We start from the raw sequence: 17,409 nt of genomic DNA, 5'->3' as shown, positions 1-17,409 counted from the left end.
TGACTCCCTCTGAATTAGCCGTGCTGCAATACAGTCGCAGGAGCTGCTGCTGCCCTCACACTGCCTGCACTCCATTGGTCTTTATCCTCTGCTAGGTGGAGTGTTTTAAGAAGTCTCCCATGGAGGTAAAGGAGCGTTTAGTAATGAGTGGGAGGGTGGGGGATAAACCACGCTCCCCCGCAAGTAGCCAGAGCCCACGCTGCAAGAAGGCTGTTTCAGAAATTGGGAAGTTAAACTGCTGCCCGTACACAACACCCCAACTCGAGTTGTCCACCACACAGCCCAAGTGCAGTACGTGGACAGGACAATCAACAGGATCAGGACAACAGCCAGCCGACCCCAAAAAGGAGCCTTCTACCTCCACGGGGCACCCACATCCCCCAGGATTACATTCCTTGGGACGGAGAGGCTCAAGCTAGTAGGGTCTAAAGTCCATGCAAGCCCCTGTGAGTGGCTCTGTCTGTTGATGGACCTTCAGAGAGATACACAGCAGGGACCATCGGAGAACCCTGTCTCACCTGAATCGGGCTGGCAGGGAACAGCGCTGTCACCCACAGAGAGGGAAATATTGTGTACTTGTTCCCACCGGGGTTTCCCTGAGGCTCCTATAAACACTGGGTTTACTGGACAGGGTAATTGGAGGTAACCCCCACTTCTGTCCCCTTCAGCATGACCACTCACATCAGTACCCCCGTACCGCCCATGCAATCTTGTCTTACGTGACGTGGATGCACAGGCAGCCTGTCTCCCTCGTACTCAGGCACGTCTCAAAACCTCCAGACCCGCTCCTTGAAACAAAGACACCAGCGCTAACCCCAGCAAGCCCAAGCGCACAGCTCCCAGTACGTAAGCCCCCGTATTCGGTGGCTATTCAGGTGGCTGAAAGGGAAGCCGCTGGTTTCTGAAGTCCTTTGGAAAGTTGGCGTGCGCCGAGGCTTGACCCCGCTGCCGCTGCCTGCCGCGCACCCCACGGGCAGCAAGCGGCGAGGGGAGCCCGAGCCCTGCCTGGGCTGTCACCGCCGAGTTCAGACCCACGAGGCTGCAAACGCTCTGTGGCTTTGCACTAGATCCTCGCCTGCCACAGAGCTGATTACTGCAATATGCAGCATCATGATGCCCGCTGCAAATACCCAGCTTCTGGCTTACAGCAGTTTGGGAGAAACTGCAGGGAAATCAGGAATACGGAAGTTCATGGTCATGGGACGCTCGAACAGTTAAAGAACAAGGCTCTCTTGAAAACAGCGCAGTTTATAGATGTTAGGGGGTACAGATAAAACATTAACCTCAAATACACATGTGAGTACGGACACCCGTTTATTCCAACCCCCTTGCATTATTCAGAGCTTGACTCTTCCCCATTTTAGCTAACACGCGGATTTCTCCCGGCTCTTCTGCATACGGTACTTCGGTTTCTCCCCCCCGCTCTGCGTACGGTGCTAACGCAGAGAGCAACGCGGCCGCAGCCCCTGCCGCTGTGCCCGAGGGGCAGCGACCGGCAGGTGACAAACCCCGCGCAGATAACCGGGGCAGGACCCGGCGCCGGGCTGCGGGCTGTGCCCCCGCCGCCTGCCCGCCCGCCCGGCGCAGGGACCGGCAGCGGGGCCGGCGGCGCCGGCACACCGGCAGCACATCGCCGCGCAGCGAAACGCGGTGGGGAAACGAATGAAACAAACGGGGGAAGGTTTCGGCTGGTGCGCAGCAGCAGCAGGGCTCTGCGTGGGGACAGTGACAGGGCCACGCACCGCAGGAGCGCGGCGTTTCCCCAGACCCTGTAGCCAGGTATAGATTTCCCCGTTGTTTTTTGGGGTTTTTTTTTTCCCTTCCCTGCCAGACACCTCCCCTCGATCGGTGTTTTCTAGCGCAGGCTGCGTATTCCCGGCTGGTGAACGGTACCAGTCGAGCAGCTGCACGGTCCCAGCGCCATCACTCACGGTGCGACAGGATTTGGCCCTGCCTTTGGACCTCCACAACCTTCCCCCGACAAACCAAATCCCGGCTACAGCCCGAGCCTGTGCCCTGGCACCGCTGAGAAAAGGACTAGCTAGGGAAACGTTTTCTTAATCCCTCACCCTGCGTGACTGACTGCCCCTAAAATGCCCTTTGCCGTAGCCGGGCCGGGGGAACAGCGAGCCCAGGACCGGGAACGCCTTTAAACTCCTGCAGACTCACGGTGACCGGGGCTGCGCTGCGCCCGTCCGTCGTGGGAGAGGCAGAGCCCACCTCCCCGCGGGACGCGGTCCTCGGCGGTCGCGGGGTGCCCGGGGTCCTGTCCGCGGCGGGGGGAAACCCGCCCGGATCATCGCCGGTTTCTAAAAATGCCGGTTTTGCAGCTTCCCCCCCTTGCTGGAGGATCGGTCACCTGGACCCGCAGAACTACGGGAGTTTGCTCTTAAAAATACCCCCCCGCACCCAGGCTGTTAAACGAGCTCCGCGGCTGGCGAGCACCCGGGGAGCCGGCACCCCGGCGGGCCACGGCCACGGCCACACGCCGTCCTGCTGCCAAGGCGGGTGCGCGCAGCAAAGGCAGGGAAAACGAAAACCGTTGGGTGCCGGCCGGGAGGCGTTTCGGTACCGCGGGTCTGGGGTGGAAAAATTACCGGGGACCGGCGGGGCCTTGCACCGGCGACACCGCCGGCCCCTGCACCCCGTCCCGCCCGGCCGCTCACTCGCTCCCACGCGGCGTTTCCGACGTTGTCCCGAACCTGGGGCTGCCCCTGGCCGCTTCCCCCCGGCGCCGGCGGCGCGGGGGGCGGCCGGGAGCCCCGCGTACAACCGCCCCCGGGTGCGCTGCCGGAGCCCCTCTCCGAGCCCGCCCGCCGCCCCCGGCCCCGCTCCCCTCGCCGCCCCCGGCCGGCTCCTCGCCTCCGCCTCCGCCGAGCGACCGCCCGGCTGCTGCCCGCCCCGCAGCGACCGCGACCCGGCCCCGGCCCCGGCCCTTCCCCGGCGCGGCGGCAGGCAGGGAGCGGAGAGGCGTTTTTAAAGAAAACGTTTATTTACACGTCTCGGCAAGTACAAAGTATTATACATGGTCTGTGTCAACCCCAAATCTTCTTTATTATGAAACATAAGGCGCTTTCTCTAGAGTCGGTGGCGAAAGGAGCGGGTGCGGGTGCTGTTTCGGTGCGCTAAAGCTCTTCGGCTGGAAAGGTGAGGACAAAACGGAGTGTGCGTTGCCTGAGAGGAGCCCTTATTACTACGGTGAATAAATTACAGCTGACATTAACTTCACCTGGGACAGATGGAAGCTACCGCTTTTCAGCTTAATAGGGTTTCCTAAACTAATGAGTCATCACCGGCTCCACTTAGTCCCCTCCGCTAAGTGATAGGTATTTTTTTCTTTAGACTATCCTCAGAACAGGAAAAAAAAATAGCCTTTTGTTCCAAAGCCAACGCAAAATACCTATGTTCAGATTTCGATATAAATAATCGAGGTTTTATATAATTCCATATTAATAGTGCCCAAAATCTCGATGCATAAATAAATTAAATTATTAACACTTCTTACAAAAAGTGACATATTTCCCTTCCTAGTGGAACATCGACACGAATATACAAGCGGAGCGCAGGGCCCCGCGACGGCAGCGCCCGGCGGCTCCGCTCCGCGCCGGCCTCGGGGAAGCGCCGCGGCGGCCCCGGCCCCGGCCCCGGCCCCGGCCCGGGCCCCGGCCCCGGCCCCGCGGGCGCCGCTCGCCGCCTCCGCGCCCGCCCCGTCTGCGGCCAGCCGCGGCCCCGGGGGCGGGGGGAGCCGCCGGCCGAGCTCCGCGGGCGAGTCCGCTGCGTGCCCGGGCTGCCGGGCTCAGACGAGGGAGGTGACCGGGGGGATCTTGGCGCTCTCCTCCTCCCAGGGCTGCAGGTTCTGCAGCGCGAACAGCGACGAGTTGTGCAGGCACAGCGGGTCGGGCTGGATCGACTCGTTCAGCGACTTCTGGAAGGCGTCGTGCTGCAGCTGCAGCATCAGCCGGCTCGCCTGCTGCCGCTCGGCCTCCCGCTCCTCCGCCGTCTGCCGCCTGCCGGGGGACACGCTCAGCCCGCGCCCCGGGACGCCCCGGGATGCTCCGCCCGAGGCTCCGCGGGAAGCGGCCGCTTCGGTGGCGGGGGCGCGACCGCGGGAACCGGGCGCCGCCGGCCGCGGGACCGAGGCGCGGTGCGGCCGGCGCGTCTCCGGCGGGCAGCGGGGCAGCACGCCGCTTCCTACCGGGGCTGGGCACCGCCGGGCGGGCGGCAGCCGCTCGGCCTGTCACGGAGGGCTTCCGGGCGGCGGGAAACGCCTGGAAACCCCCCGTTTCCCGATACCCCCCCCGCTTCCGAATATTCCCCCGTTTTCCCAATATTCCCCCGTTTTTTCGAGTAATCCCCCGTTTTTCGAATCATCCCTCGTTTCTACGAATAATCCCCCGGTTTCCGAATGGGGGACTATAAAAAAAGAAAAAGATAAAAATAAATAACAATAATATTATGGCGATAGAAATTCACCCCCAGCCGTTTCGCTGCCGGGAGCCGGCGCGGGGCGCACCGCCGGCCGGAGCCGGGGCTTTGCCGGGGGCGGCGGGCGGGGAGCTCCGCCGGGGGCGGCGGCGGGACGGGGCGGCCCCGGGGGCGCGGGACTCACCGCCACTTGGTGCGCCGGTTCTGGAACCAGGTCTTCACCTGGGCGTCCGTCATCTTGAGGGACTTGGCGAGGGCAGCGCGCTCGGCCGAGGCCAGGTACTTCTGCCGGTGGAAGCGCTTCTCCAGCTCGCAGATCTGCACCCGGGAGAAGGACGTCCGCGGCTTCTTGCGCTTCGGCGGGGTCCGGTTCTGGTAGGGATGCCCGATCCGCCGTGTCACCGTGAAGGGCGTCAGCGCCGCCGCCGCTGCCCGGGTGGGAAGCACAGGGGTCAGCCCCGCGCCCGCACGGTGCCGGCCGCCCCCCCGGGGCCGCGGCTCTGCCCGACGGCCGCCCGCCGCCCCGACGGCCCCCGAAGCGACCGCGTCTCCCCGAGGTCCCGCTTCCACACGTCGCCGAAGGGATGCGGAGGCGAGCGGGGCCCGGCCGCCCCCCGGGGCGCCCCGCCGCCAGCCCCGGGCCGGCCGCGCTACCCACGCCGGCAGGAGAGCGATTTTTCGGATCGCTGCGAGCGCGGGGTAGGGAAACGTCCAGCGGGCCGCCTTCGCTTTTATTATTAGTGTTACCGAGATTATTATTTCGTTTTCTGGTTTTTATTTGCCTTTCCGTTCGTTGCCGGGGGGGAGGGGGGGGGTGCGGGGGCGCGGCGCGGCTCGCCCGCTCCGCCCCGGCGCCTTACCTGTGAACCTGTCCTTGACGAAGCGCCTGCTGCTCTCCATCCAGGGGAAGTTGAGGCTGCCCAGGCTGGGCACGGCGGGCATGGCCGGGATGGCGCTGGAGATGGGCGGCGGCACGGCCCCGGGGATGGGCCTGTGCGCCGGCACCCGGATCACGCCGGCCGGGGCCAGGCTGAGGTTCACACTGTAAGATCCAGAGTCCTCGAAGGGCGCGGCGATGGCCGGGAAGGGGGCCGGCAGGGCCGGGTAGGGCGCGCCGCCGCGGCCGCCGGGGCCGCCCAGGAAGGTCGCGCCGTCGGGGCCCCGGGGGGGCGGCGGGGGAGCGCTCTCCTGCTCGGGGCTGTTGAGGATCTGGTCGATGCCGAAGCTGATGGGCTCGTGCTGGTGCTGGCCCTGCGCGCCCGCCGGCGGATCCATCCTCCTCCTCCTCCTCCTCCACCGCCGCCGCGCACCCCTCCGCGCCCGCTATAAAGGCGCCGCCGCTCCGCCGCGCTCCGCGGGCCCGGCCGGCCCCGGCGTGCGCCGCGCGGAAACTTTGCCGAGCGCGCGCCGCCCCGGCAGCCGCCCCGTCATCTCCTCGGGGCCGCCGCGCGCCCCGCGCCGCGTGCGCCCCCGCCGCCGCCATTGGCCGCCGCCGCCCAGCCTCTGCGCTCCCATTGGCTCCCGCCGCTCGGCACCGGCCTCGCGCCCGGGCGCGGGGGCCCGCCGCCGCCGCCGCCGCCGCCGCGGTGACATCACCGGGGCGCACGAACAATGGGGCCGCGCGGCGGCGGGCGGGGGCGGGGCGGCGGGGGCGCCGTCGGGGCCGGGGCGGCGGGACGGGCCGCGGGGACGGGCCGCCCGGCAGGCCGGGACGGCCGTCCCGCTCCCCCCCCCCCCCCCGCCACCCCCGCACCCCGCGGGGCCGGCGCCGCCGCCCGACGCCTCCCGGTCCCTGCCCCTCCGCCGGCCCGCCGGAGCCGCGACCCCCGACGGCCGCTCCGCGGTGCCCGCCCGAGGCGGCCCCGCGCGGCGGGGGTCGGTCCCGGCGCCCCGCGGGCCGCCCGGCCCCGGGCGGGCGGCAAGCCGCGCTTGAACGGCGGCGGCCGGGCTCCCGCCCCGACGGGGGCGCGGAGCGGCGGCCCGAGGCGGCGCCCGGGGCCGGGCCGGGCCGGGGGGGGGGTGCCCGGGGCCCCGCGGGGCGGGATTCCGTTTGGGCTTAGTTTGCGCCCGGGCGGCGGGAGCCCGGCGCGGCCGCCGAGCGAGTTCGCAGACGCTCCCTGACGTCCAAATTGGACTAGAGGCGTTAAAAATTAAATAACGTTCAGCCGCATTTACTTAGTTTCCCCCTTATAAAGGGAAATGAAAACAGGGAATAGAATTTCCCTGTTAATAGAATGTAATGGCATTTGATCAGCACCTGGCAGGGCGATCCCGGGATGCCGGAGCGGTGACGGGAGGGACTTGATTAGTTTTCAAACCTTAGGATTCAATTACCGCAACGCGCCGCATCGTTCCAACGGCAGCGAACGCGGACCGACCTGCCGAGCCACCGGCGCTGCCGCGCCGAGCCCGCCCGGCGGCCGAGGGCGGCGGGCGGCACCCGCGGGCCGCGGCCCCGCTCCCCGCCGGCTCTTCCCCCGCCGCGCCTGCCGCCTCGGCCCCGCCGCAAAAGCCGCGTGGGGGCCGGGGGAGCCTTTCCCGTCCCCCCCCCCCCCGCCCCGCCCCGCCTGGGGCGCGGGGTCCGGCCGGGCGCAGGCCCCGACGGGCCCCGACGGCCGCTGCGGAGCCGCCGGCTGAAGTTTCCCGGCGCGGCGCGGGGAGCGCCGGCCCCGACGGAGGCGCGTCCCTGCCGGCGGCCGTCGGGGGGGGCTTCCCCGGCTCACCGCACGGAGGGACACCCGCCGCGCCCCGCCCGGCGGTCATTAACACGGCTATTAAATACCCCCACCCCCCCACACAGCCCCGGGGGGACCGCCCGGTGCCGCCCCCGGCCCCGGGCAGCCTTAATCGGATTGTCCCCGCCCGGTGCGGCGGGTGCGAGCGGAGCCGCCATCAGCCGCCGCTCCCCCGGAGCGGAGCTAATCGGATTGACACGATCCCGGCAAGATGGTGCGGGACCGGGCGGGGCCGCCCAGCGCCACCGGGAACGGCCGCGGGCGCCCAGCCCTCGGGGCCCCGCTCCGGCCGGCCCGTCGGGGAGGGCGGGGGGGAAGGGGGGGAGAGAGAAAAGGAGGGGGAAAAGGGGGGGGGGGGAAGGGGGGGAAGGCAACCGGGGGAGGATAAATAAATAAATAAAGTGACACCCAGTCCTGAATCAGGGCAGGCTTTGTTAGAGAAAATTGCAGCTTGATCTGCATAATGGGAACTCGGGCTGCCCAAGGCTATCTTTTTATTGCATGTGTGTCTGCTGTTATCAATTTTGTGAACGATTTCACAGGGAGCCTGGCAGACTTGAGCTGGAATAATATGCAAAGATGAGCTTTGAATAATGAATGATGTGCTTTTAAACCAATTCCAAAGTGTCTGTGATAGTACAATATGAAAAGGGGTGGTAAGTAATAGTATATTTAAAAGGCGCTAGTATGTTTTTATTACTATATTTAAAAAGATATCTATATTATTTTTGTGAAATGGATAATATATCACAGAGTCTTTGATAATCAGCTAAACAATACATTTTTCTTTGGGAAAACTCTCCTGGTTTTACACAGTTAAATATAGAGTATCAGCGTACAGCTTTGTAACGCTCGGCTACCTTATTAAATATTAACTCTATTTTAATATTAGCTTTTAAATTTAATATGTTGACGTTCTGCAGTTTTACTTTAATTATGTTTTATAATTAATAACCCGGGACGTATGGTATCCTTAAATGCAGCCCTCCCGCAGCCGCCTCGTCTCCCTCGCCCCTCCGCGGGCCGGGGGCGCGCAGCCCCGCGCAGCCCCGCGGCACCGCTCCGCACCCAAAACCCGCCTCCGCTTTGCCAGGTGCCGCGGTTCGTTGGGGCCGGGCCGGGCCGCGCTGCCGGGCTCCGCTCCCGCCCCCCCCCGGGACCCCCTCCGTCCGCCCGGCGCGGAGCGAGCGGAGCTGCGGCCCCGACGGCGCGGCCCGGGCCGCAGCCGGGTCCCCGGGTCCCCCCCGGCACGGCACCAGTGCTGCGACCCCCAGCAGTGCCCGGGGCCGGGCGGGTGACTGCTGGAGCGACCGTGGTGTGGGGATGAACTCGCCCACCCAAACCCGGGCGGCTCCGTGCCATCGGGGAGCCAGACCCAGCTCAGGGCCGGCCCCGCCGGGCGGGGGGAGGCAGCGGAACCCCCCGGCAGGCACGGGGCACCCGCAGCGTGTCCCCAGCGCCCTGCACCAAGGCAGCCCCTCCATCACAGGGGCGCAGCTGAGTGCAAATAGCCTCGCATCTGGCGGGGCTCCGGCCAGGCCCCAGCACGGCACGGCACGGCACGGCACGGCATAGCCTTTGCGTGGCATAGCATGGCCTTTGCGTGGCACGGTATGGCATGGCATGGCACGGCATGGCCTTTGCATGGCACAGCATGGCGTGGCACGAGGCCAGCCTGCAAGTGCCGGCCGCAAGCAGGCGGCTGCAGGGGTGCCTCTAACCCCGGCACAGGGTGGTCGAGCGGGTGCAGCACCAGCAGGACAGTGCCCGGCTGGGCGGGGGTGCACAGCCAGGCAGCCCCACAAGACCAGCAGAGCAGCCGCCAGAGCCATGCGGGCAGGGGGAGGCCGGGAAGGGAGAGGTCCAGGGGGGGCGTGCAGGGAGGCTGCTGTGGAGCGAGAGGTGAAACATTGTCATTCCCTGTAAAACTCAAGACAGCACATTGTACAAGTATTAACTGAGATGTAGTGGTGAGCGCGCGGTGCCGGCAGAAAGAAGCACAGCACGGCCCCGCTGCCACACTGCGGCTCGGCTCCTTTGGCCCTGGCGGAGACCATGGCTGGGCCAGCTCTGCCGGGCTGCCCGGGCTGGCCTGGCACGGCAGCGTGGGTTCGGAGCGTGCTGTACCCAGACACCTGCAAAGTCATGGGGGGGCACAGTTAAGAGGGGGGGAAAAAAGTAAGTAGCACCGTGTAAGAGGAGTGACCACCTCCTCGGCACCACTGGGCAGAAGGGACCCCCGCCCTGTTTGTCACTGGGAGTCACTGGGGGTATAAAAGCAGCATCCACCTCACCCATCCCCAAACCCCAGAGCTGCTCCCAGGCCTGGCTGCCATGGGCAGAGACGGAGGGGGACGTGCCACAGCCCGCCATGGTCACTGGGTTTGGTTGTGGTGTGCACACGCACTCCTCGGCCCCGGGAGCGTCTTTGGGCTCGAGACACGGAGGGCCCTGCAGGGAGGGTGTCCTCACAGGACCTGCGTCCTTGCAGGACCTGCCGTGTACCTGGCAGCGGCTAATGCCACCGTTCAGCTTTTCAAGTGCTTCCTGTAGGATGAGATAAAAAAAACATGCGCTGAAATACGCACTGACCCAACCGCAAATGCCTCTGCCTTTCTAAAGCAAGATAGCTCCATCACCCCTCTTCCACTGTGGCACCAGACATTTCTGTATCCGTATTCGGAGCGGGTTTGCCAGCAGTGACCCCAGCTGTGCCGCCGGCACGTGCTCCTGTGCGCTGCAGGCACTAACGTGTGCCGCATCCATGGCCGGGCCTGTGGGCTGCACTGCAAAGGGAAAGAAACGGGGCTGCAGCTCTGGTACCCGCAGCCATTCCTGAAAAGCAGAGGAGTGACAGGGATGTCCCCCTCTCCTGGGCATGTCCCAGCCCCATGGAAAATGAAATCCCCATTGGGAGGAAGGGGACAGGACGTTATTTAGTGCCCAGGAGTGGTGAGGACAGGGAGGTGGCATGGGCTGGTGGGTAACGGCATGCGGAGGGACTTCAGCTCCTTCTCACCAAGGGGTCCTGGAGGTTCCCCGAGCATGAGCACAGTACACGGGAGCAGAGACAAGCGGTCCCAGTTAGGACCAGACCCAGCACTGAGCAGCTGGAGACCGAACAGAGAAGGACCATTCCCCATAGCAGCCTCAAGCATCCCTCCTGCGCCGTCATCCTCCCACCACCTTGGGGCCAACAACGGATGGCACAACAGGGACCCAGAGCAGCCCACAGATTTAAATCTGGCTGCACCCCAAGAGGGTCCCATGCCACCCGTGCCAGCCCCGGCACAGCACAGAGCCCCCCCCAGGGATGGGGGGAATGTGCAGCCCCGACCGGCACACGCAGCATCCCTCCATGCAGCTCAGCCGCTCTGCTGTAAAGTAGCCTCGGTTAAATGTTTACTGTCAAAATTTCGCGTGGGCCAAATGATCCATTACACCTTTTTTTTTTTAATGTTTACCATTAATTATTTTTAAAATGAGGCATTTTGTTTCTAAGGTGAGAGGGACAGGTCTCTGGGCACGAAACCAAGAGAAACCACTGCGGGGCTCCTCCAGCCTTTTCAAACCAGTAGGCAGCGTTTTATAATAATGGGCCGTTAATTGATGGTGCATTACTGCGCAGTTCCTACCGAGCTGCCTAGCGCAGCCGCCCGAGAGCAGGGGGCTGCAGCGTGATTGATGCTCTCGCAGGAAACCCAGGGGCAGGGTAGCCCGTTCGGACGCTCGGTTGGGCTCGAGCAGCTGCTACGAGGCTGCGCAGAGGCCAGGGGGCTGCTAATAACCCCACTGCACCCGCTGCGGCTGCTCGCACGCCCGGCTGGAGAGGAGAAACCACCCCAGAGCTGGGGACCCTTCCACCCCATACACTTTAAACAGCCATACAGTCTGCAACCGCTGTGTGTACGATGTGGCTGTAGGGGTAGAGGTGCAAGCGCTGTGGGCCCACCTGACTAGTCGTGGCGGTGCCCGGGAAGTGCCCCCACTGTCCCCGGAGCTGCGGTGCCTGGCAGTGCCCACAGAACTCATCCCGGGAGATGGCAGCGGCAGCAGCGAATTCGCCTCTGACAAAGCTGTGAAAATACAGGCTCAGGGTCTTCAGCGAGCCCAGGCAGTTAAGGGGTTGGATCACACCCGAAACCGCTGAGCACGTGCTTCAACCGCTGCTTAACTGCTGCTCTGGGGCTTTAGTCCAGCTGAGCGCCGGACCTCGTAGTGCCTCGAGGAGCTCCACGGAGGATTAGCCAGCCCAGTGCCTACATTCAGCTGCGTTTCTGCATTTCCAGCTCCTCTCACATCCCCAACCCTCTGGCTGTGCACGTCCTGGGCTGCCCCCCCGGCACACTGTCCTGCATATCCAGGTGCCCAGAAGCTCAGATTTCTCCGAAGGCTCCTTCATTTGGGGCCTGGGTCCGGCGATGGCCGCAGTGACCCTTGCCCGAGGTACTGCCTGACAGCTGGAAGCCAGTGCTCAGAGGAAGAGGGGTTTGATCAGCGTCTGACCTGCATCTCTGGTCTTCAGCAGCGTCTTTGTGCTGCGTCACTGGCTGTCAGACTGCCACAAATAAATCCTCTTTCTTTAAAGGACACCTAAAGGCCGTGTCACCTCTCACGCATCAAACTCCTCTGTTGTCCTCAGACCCTCCTTTAACATGCAGGAATTCACAGGTTGGGAACTGGTCTCTATCCCCGGCAGCTGGGAAGTCTCGCGAGCCCGAGCCTGCGGCAAGCGGCCGCTGCTGCCAGAGCCTAGCGCAGGGCAGGTGCAGGAGGCGTTGGTGGCTGCGGGGACATGCCACCCCCTAAAGGCATCGCCCGTTGCTTCAGGTTTTGTCTCTTCCCATAGGGTGACAGGGAATGGTGATATCTCGCTGCATGAGAAAGTAGCAGCAGATGCTGAGATGTTTCTGCTGTAGCTCCTTGTTTTGGCAGCGGATCTCAGAGTGGGCAAGGCCAGTCCTGTTCTCCACAGCCTTTTCTAGATGGATATTGTGGGGTGAGGTTTCATACTAAATAAACAAATCGCTGCATAAACCCAACACGTTTTTGAGTGTTTAGCATATCACTGATTACATACAATTTGTGTGGAAGTCAGCCCAACAGAGGACACAAAGAAGTACCTCAGCCATAGCCCTGGAAGCAGCATCCTTGTGGGGCCGGCGGGGTGAGGCCGGTGTTCAGGCTGGAGAGGGACACGGGTGCTCTGCATCCTGGCACAGGAAGGGGAAGGAGGAGGGGACGGTCGAAAGCAGCTTATGTACAGCAAGCTGCTGCCTGAGCTCTCTGCCTGTGCTCAGCTGCGCCCACCTGGGGGGACACACTGGGCAGGCAGGGCTTGAGATGTGCATACAGGAGGGTGATGCGGTTCTGTCCCTTGTACCTTCTCCTGTAGGGCCCTGTGAGACACCGTGGGTCCTCCCCATCAGGGCTGAGCCCCCCTGGGTGCGAGCCACCGTGGCCAACAGGCCCCAGGACAAAGCACTGGCCTCGCTGCCACGTCCTGGTGATGGAAAGGGACCCCGGGGTGTCATGCCTGTGGCCGTGCTCTCGCGGGCGGGCAGCTCGCTCCCTGGGGAGCGATGCTGGGGTCAGGCACTCAGCTCTCGGTGCTCAGCAGAGCGGAGCAGCAGTTTTGTCAGCCATAAGGGTTAAATCAGCTGTTCTTTTTCTGAGGCAAGAGCTCTAGTGCTGCGGAGTCTAAAGGTCATTCCCCTTTGCCCCTTCCTTTAACCTCGGGAGGGCTGCACCGCTCCTGGCTCCAGCTGCAGAGAGCTTCACCCCACACAGGCAGAAGGGGGTGGGGGGGTGAGCTGAGGTCCACCTTCAGCAGCCCTTTCCCCATCAGCCAAGGTATATTCCCTGTCCCCCTCCACAGAGGAGCTCGAGGCAGCAGTCCTGTGAGCGAAGGCTGACCGGCTGAACACGGACACCAATAAACCTCCTTGTCCTCCGCGTCCCAGCGAGTGGAAACAGTTAAACCCTACTCACAAACAGTTAAAGGTGGCTCAAAGCCTCTGACAGATGAACGTGCCTTAGTGGTTTCAATTCACATTTCAAAGCACATCTTTATGGGGTTGGTAACCTTAACTGTTATCTTAAAAAAGCTGAAACTTTTAGTTCAGAATCTATGCATCGGTCCACGAACGTCTGGGACTAGATGAGATGGGGAGGGTAGGAGGGAAGCGCTGGGGAAGGAACCACCGCTGAAACAGAAGCGAGGACGGAGGATGACGGGCAGATGGGGCTCGATTTCTTTCTACCATCGCTGATAAAATCAGACTGTAGTGAAGCCGACGAGGAACATCCCGGTACTGGGGACAAACCCTGAAAGATGCAGAGACACCTGGTCTCCCTGAGCAGCAGTGCCAGCCCCAGTTCGAAGGAGAAGGCTGGAAGGTATCGCAGGTCTGTGCGTAAACCCAGGAAAGCAGCCAGTGTTTCAATGTGGCTTCCTTCTCTCTTTTATTCGTATTTTATATACCAACAAGCAGCTGCTGCCAGATTTTTCTACTAAATATGACTTTTGTTGGGCAAATTACATTAGGTTGGATGCCGCAGGTATCCATTAAGGTTTATTTATCGTGATAGGGTTTGGATCTCACGCTTATAAATAACTTATGTTATGGCTTTTGTTTGTAGAAATGTAACTTACATATTTTATTATGCTTTCTGTAAACCTCAAAAAGAATGTTGTCAAAGAAGCACCTCTTAACAGCAGTCTAAACTATGGTACATAAAATCTACGCTAACATTATTTTTTAATACAGCAAGGAAGCGTGTTATCCCTCTACAGTTTGAAAGGTTTGCTGTCATCATAAACTCGTACTACAATAAAACATTAACAAGTCTAAGGAATTATTTTGTAAGGTGTGCATATACTGGTGGCTGAGTTTCTTCAAAGCCTCCTTAGGCAAGCAGGGCAAGGTATTAAAACTTCGTGTTTTCCCCAGAAAGCTGCCTTTGCCTGCTCTAGCAAGCAGAGCCTGACTCGTGGAAGGCTGCTCTAGGGATGGTTTGCTCTCCCTCGCAGAGGGGCAGACACTTACCTGAGGTTCAGCGGTCGGCGCTTTTCACTGTAACAATATAAAATGCATTTGGGGGAGAATCAGACTGATTTTACAGTCCCAAGTTGTTTGCATCATCAGGCAGGCTTACATCAGTTTCTTAAGATGAAATCACTCAGGGGCCGAGCGGCGTCTCCTTTCTGACATTTCCCGTTCCATTCTTTCCACTTTTTTTTTAAAGGAAAAAAAAAATCCAACCCCCTTAAGGCAATTATGTCTTTAAAAAAAAAAGTGTAAGACATTACACGTGCTTTGTAAACACGAGGAAATTCTGGGCTGTACTGCCTTTGACAGCGCCCTTTTAAAAAGCTGACAGTAAAGACTCTCAACAAAGAATCTGGAGTCATAAAACACACTATTTGCTATGCTATCCATTTCATAAAACACACTATTTGCTATGCTATCCATTTCCTAACCTAAAAGCAAGCGTATTTATATGACCAGCTACTCTAGATAAGTTCCTGTTGTCAATTGTTAACCCAGGTTGAAACGCTGCTCAAATAACGTGTCTTGAGTTTGCCCGGTTTATAAGATGCTCTTTAGAATCTCACTTGTTATAACAAGGGATGTGCTAGAAGGGAAATTTCGGAAACGTACTTGAGCGCTCCAGGGAGTCAGTAGCTGTGTATTAAAGCAAGCCCTGAAGTCTGAGTGCCGAGTTACGAGGGCACACGTCCTCTCCTTTTCAATATGCCGAACTCCAGCTCTCAGCAGAGCAGCTAATTTAACCAGTACACGGGCTGGTTTGTGAGCACACGCTGATGGTATGCAAGCACTACTTATTTCCAGTGTACGACCAAGAAAACAGAGTCACAGAACCCATTAGCTTTCATCTGTGCCTTTAATGCCAGTGTACAGAGCTGCAAGGCTACAGAAGGGTTTATCCGGCAGAACTGCCAGAAAGGCGGCGGCACTGCTCGGCGCTGAGCTCTGCGCCCATCGGCAAGGTGACACGGAGAAACCCTTCCCCAAGCCCCAGCTCACACGGAGACCTGCACAGGCGTTCATGAGTTCAGTTTTGCAGCTTTTAAAACCTGACTTAGCAGCACAGATTCGTTTCCTTTAAGGACTGAAATGAAGAGCGAATGACTGTACTAATTCGTACCCGTTTGATGTGTTGGTAATGATCGTACACTTTCCACAAAGTTTTCAAACCTTGGCACGTAGCATCGGGCTGCGTGTAGAAACACCCCAAATCTGCAGCTCTTTAGTAACCTCAATTGATTCTCTCCTCAGGTACTCAGCACTCTTGGAAATCACAGGCTTTGGCTGCAGATTAAATACTTTCTCCAGCTGAGCTTAAATGTAAACAGAAGACCGCTTAACAAAATGACTTCCTTTCAGATTTAGTTCCTGCAATTTAAAAATGTGCAGAAAAGTAACAGTTGCAAAGACAAAACTGGCAAAAAGCTGTAAGAAATACAGGTATGAACTTTTCCTCCCTGTTGGCCGCAATTAAAAATTCCCATTCTTATTTAAGCAGATGTGAACTATTACTTAAATACGCAAATGTAAGCAAGCATGAAAACCACATGAAATCAATTATTTGCATAAGAAAAACAAAAAGAAAACCCAACCCAACTCAAACCCAATACCAATAGTTTGTAACTGCACATAATAGCTTTTCTACACTATAAACTAATTGGCTTGTTGCTTAAATAGTTCTAATTTTTGTTAGATCTTGCTTCAATTCGCTTGTGTATTTCCTCAGCCCACACAGTACCTCCTGCCCACCACAGAACGATACGAATTGTTCCCCACAAAACCAGGGTGGCGAGTGCAAGTGTGAGCTTTGGACTGGAGGAGGGATATTGTTCTGGTACACACCAACTCTTTACGATCCCCGAGAGGTGAAGACAAATCTGCTGAATTTGCTGTTTCAGATGCATGCGTTCACCTTCACTGTGCCACACGCCGTTTAAATACGGGCAGTAAGTCTCCGCAGCTATCTGCTTTCTTTTCTGTAGTAGTAGTGGATAGATTTTATTCTTTTTAAGCAGTGTTTTAACAACTTTATTTTCTTGTGGTTTTTTTTTTTAATTTCCAAAGACCTGTAAATGTGTACTAGTGAAATTAAAATACTATCAGTACTTCATTAAGGCTTCCTCCGTCATCTCTTATTTTATTACATGCAACATTCTCAATTTTCTTGCTATACTTATAGCCTAAAATGTTCATTTTTAGTCTTCTACTTTGTTGTCCATATTGTCATTAACCGCCAGTGCTGAAAAGAAATATATAACATTTTGTAGAAAAATAGTAATTTTATTATTTCAAAAAGATGTCATATAAAATTTGTACTGGCTTTCATCTCATTTTCAAACAAATATGACCTCAGAGTGAGCTTGGAGTTTTTCATTGATGAGATATTATTTACTATTATGTGTAGGACTGAGAATCACTAACTGATACAAGTTTAGAAGGAATGCATATTTATTTTGTTCTTTGGTTAAGTACTGTTTCTAAACCGTTTCATAAAGATAAAACAACAGGATAATAAATTTTGATAAGAAAGGCTGAAAACGTTCTTCAAACTAAGGCTGATTTTCCATTGCTTTCACTATTATAAATCCTTACATTTAGGCCAGAGATATAAAAAGGCAGAAGATATCTTAAAAAAATAGTTCTCACAAAGGTCAAAAATCTATCTAACAATGTAATAGGGTCCCGAAACTTTCAGAGTTGGTTTATTAGTCAGTGCTCTGTTTCCAAAGTCATTGTCAACTCATCATATCTAAACTGCCGGGATCCGAGGCCCCTTCGCTGCGCAGAGCTTCAGCCATGTCTCTTCGAAAGACTGACATATTCTGAGTGAACCTGGGAAAAAGAGAACCCAGATGTTTGGTTAAAGGAGACCTGATATTGAGAGATGTATTTCAAGAATTGGTAAAAAGAATAACTATAATGTAAATTTTAAATTGAAAGAAAACCAGAGGAAAACTCACAAACAAAATCACTAGGTGCCCTCAAAAACCAGTCCTATAAAATAACAATGAGCATTTAAACATGCATGGGCAGCATTGTAAACTCAGCCTACCAACGGTGTGAAACACTTTAAAAGTCAGCTGGGAAATGAATGCAACGAGAAACCTTTCCATCCCACGTGACTCAGAACGTGTCCTTTCTCCCAACCCTCCAGCAAAGCGCTCTTTGGGACATGTCCAGATGGTCATCAAGGCCAG

General features: G+C 58.5%; 2 protein-coding genes across 4 annotated transcripts in view; both read right to left on the bottom strand.

Moving 5' to 3' along the window:
• Window positions 1-3,796: 3,796 nt before the first annotated feature.
• TLX3 (T cell leukemia homeobox 3) lies at window positions 3,797-5,700 on the bottom strand. Its single transcript, XM_076350140.1, has 3 exons — window positions 5,286-5,700; window positions 4,610-4,853; window positions 3,797-4,007 (listed from the first exon to the last, which is right to left on the bottom strand). Exons 1-3 carry the CDS (start codon window positions 5,698-5,700, stop codon window positions 3,797-3,799), a joined length of 870 nt encoding a protein of 289 aa, XP_076206255.1.
• Window positions 5,701-16,435: 10,735 nt separating this feature from the next.
• Window positions 16,436-17,409, bottom strand: part of RANBP17 (RAN binding protein 17) — a 168,007-nt gene continuing 167,033 nt past the window's right edge. For all 3 annotated transcript variants that reach the window (XM_076350195.1, XM_076350196.1, XM_076350197.1), the window contains one exon: window positions 16,436-17,044. In XM_076350195.1, the coding sequence (XP_076206310.1) occupies window positions 16,948-17,044 (97 nt within the window). In that variant the 3' untranslated portion in view covers window positions 16,436-16,947. The remainder of the gene's footprint in view (window positions 17,045-17,409) is intronic.

This window comes from Aptenodytes patagonicus, chromosome 12 (assembly GCF_965638725.1).
Source record: "Aptenodytes patagonicus chromosome 12, bAptPat1.pri.cur, whole genome shotgun sequence".
Taxonomy (NCBI): Eukaryota; Metazoa; Chordata; class Aves; order Sphenisciformes; family Spheniscidae; genus Aptenodytes; species Aptenodytes patagonicus.
This window is presented reverse-complemented; position numbering and strand designations above follow the sequence as displayed.

What these genes read in the sequence shown, in the direction of transcription:
- TLX3 (XM_076350140.1), bottom strand. Translation starts at nt 5,700, where the DNA reads ATGGATCCGCCGGCGGGCGCGCAGGGCCAGCACCAGCACGAGCCCATC. An exon ending in CGTCAAGGACAGGTTCACAG is followed by an intron (nt 4,854 to 5,285) that starts GTAAGGCGCCGG and finishes CCACCCGGGCAG; the next exon opens with CGGCGGCGGCGCTGACGCCC. An exon ending in AACCGGCGCACCAAGTGGCG is followed by an intron (nt 4,008 to 4,609) that starts GTGAGTCCCGCG and finishes GTCCCCCGGCAG; the next exon opens with GCGGCAGACGGCGGAGGAGC.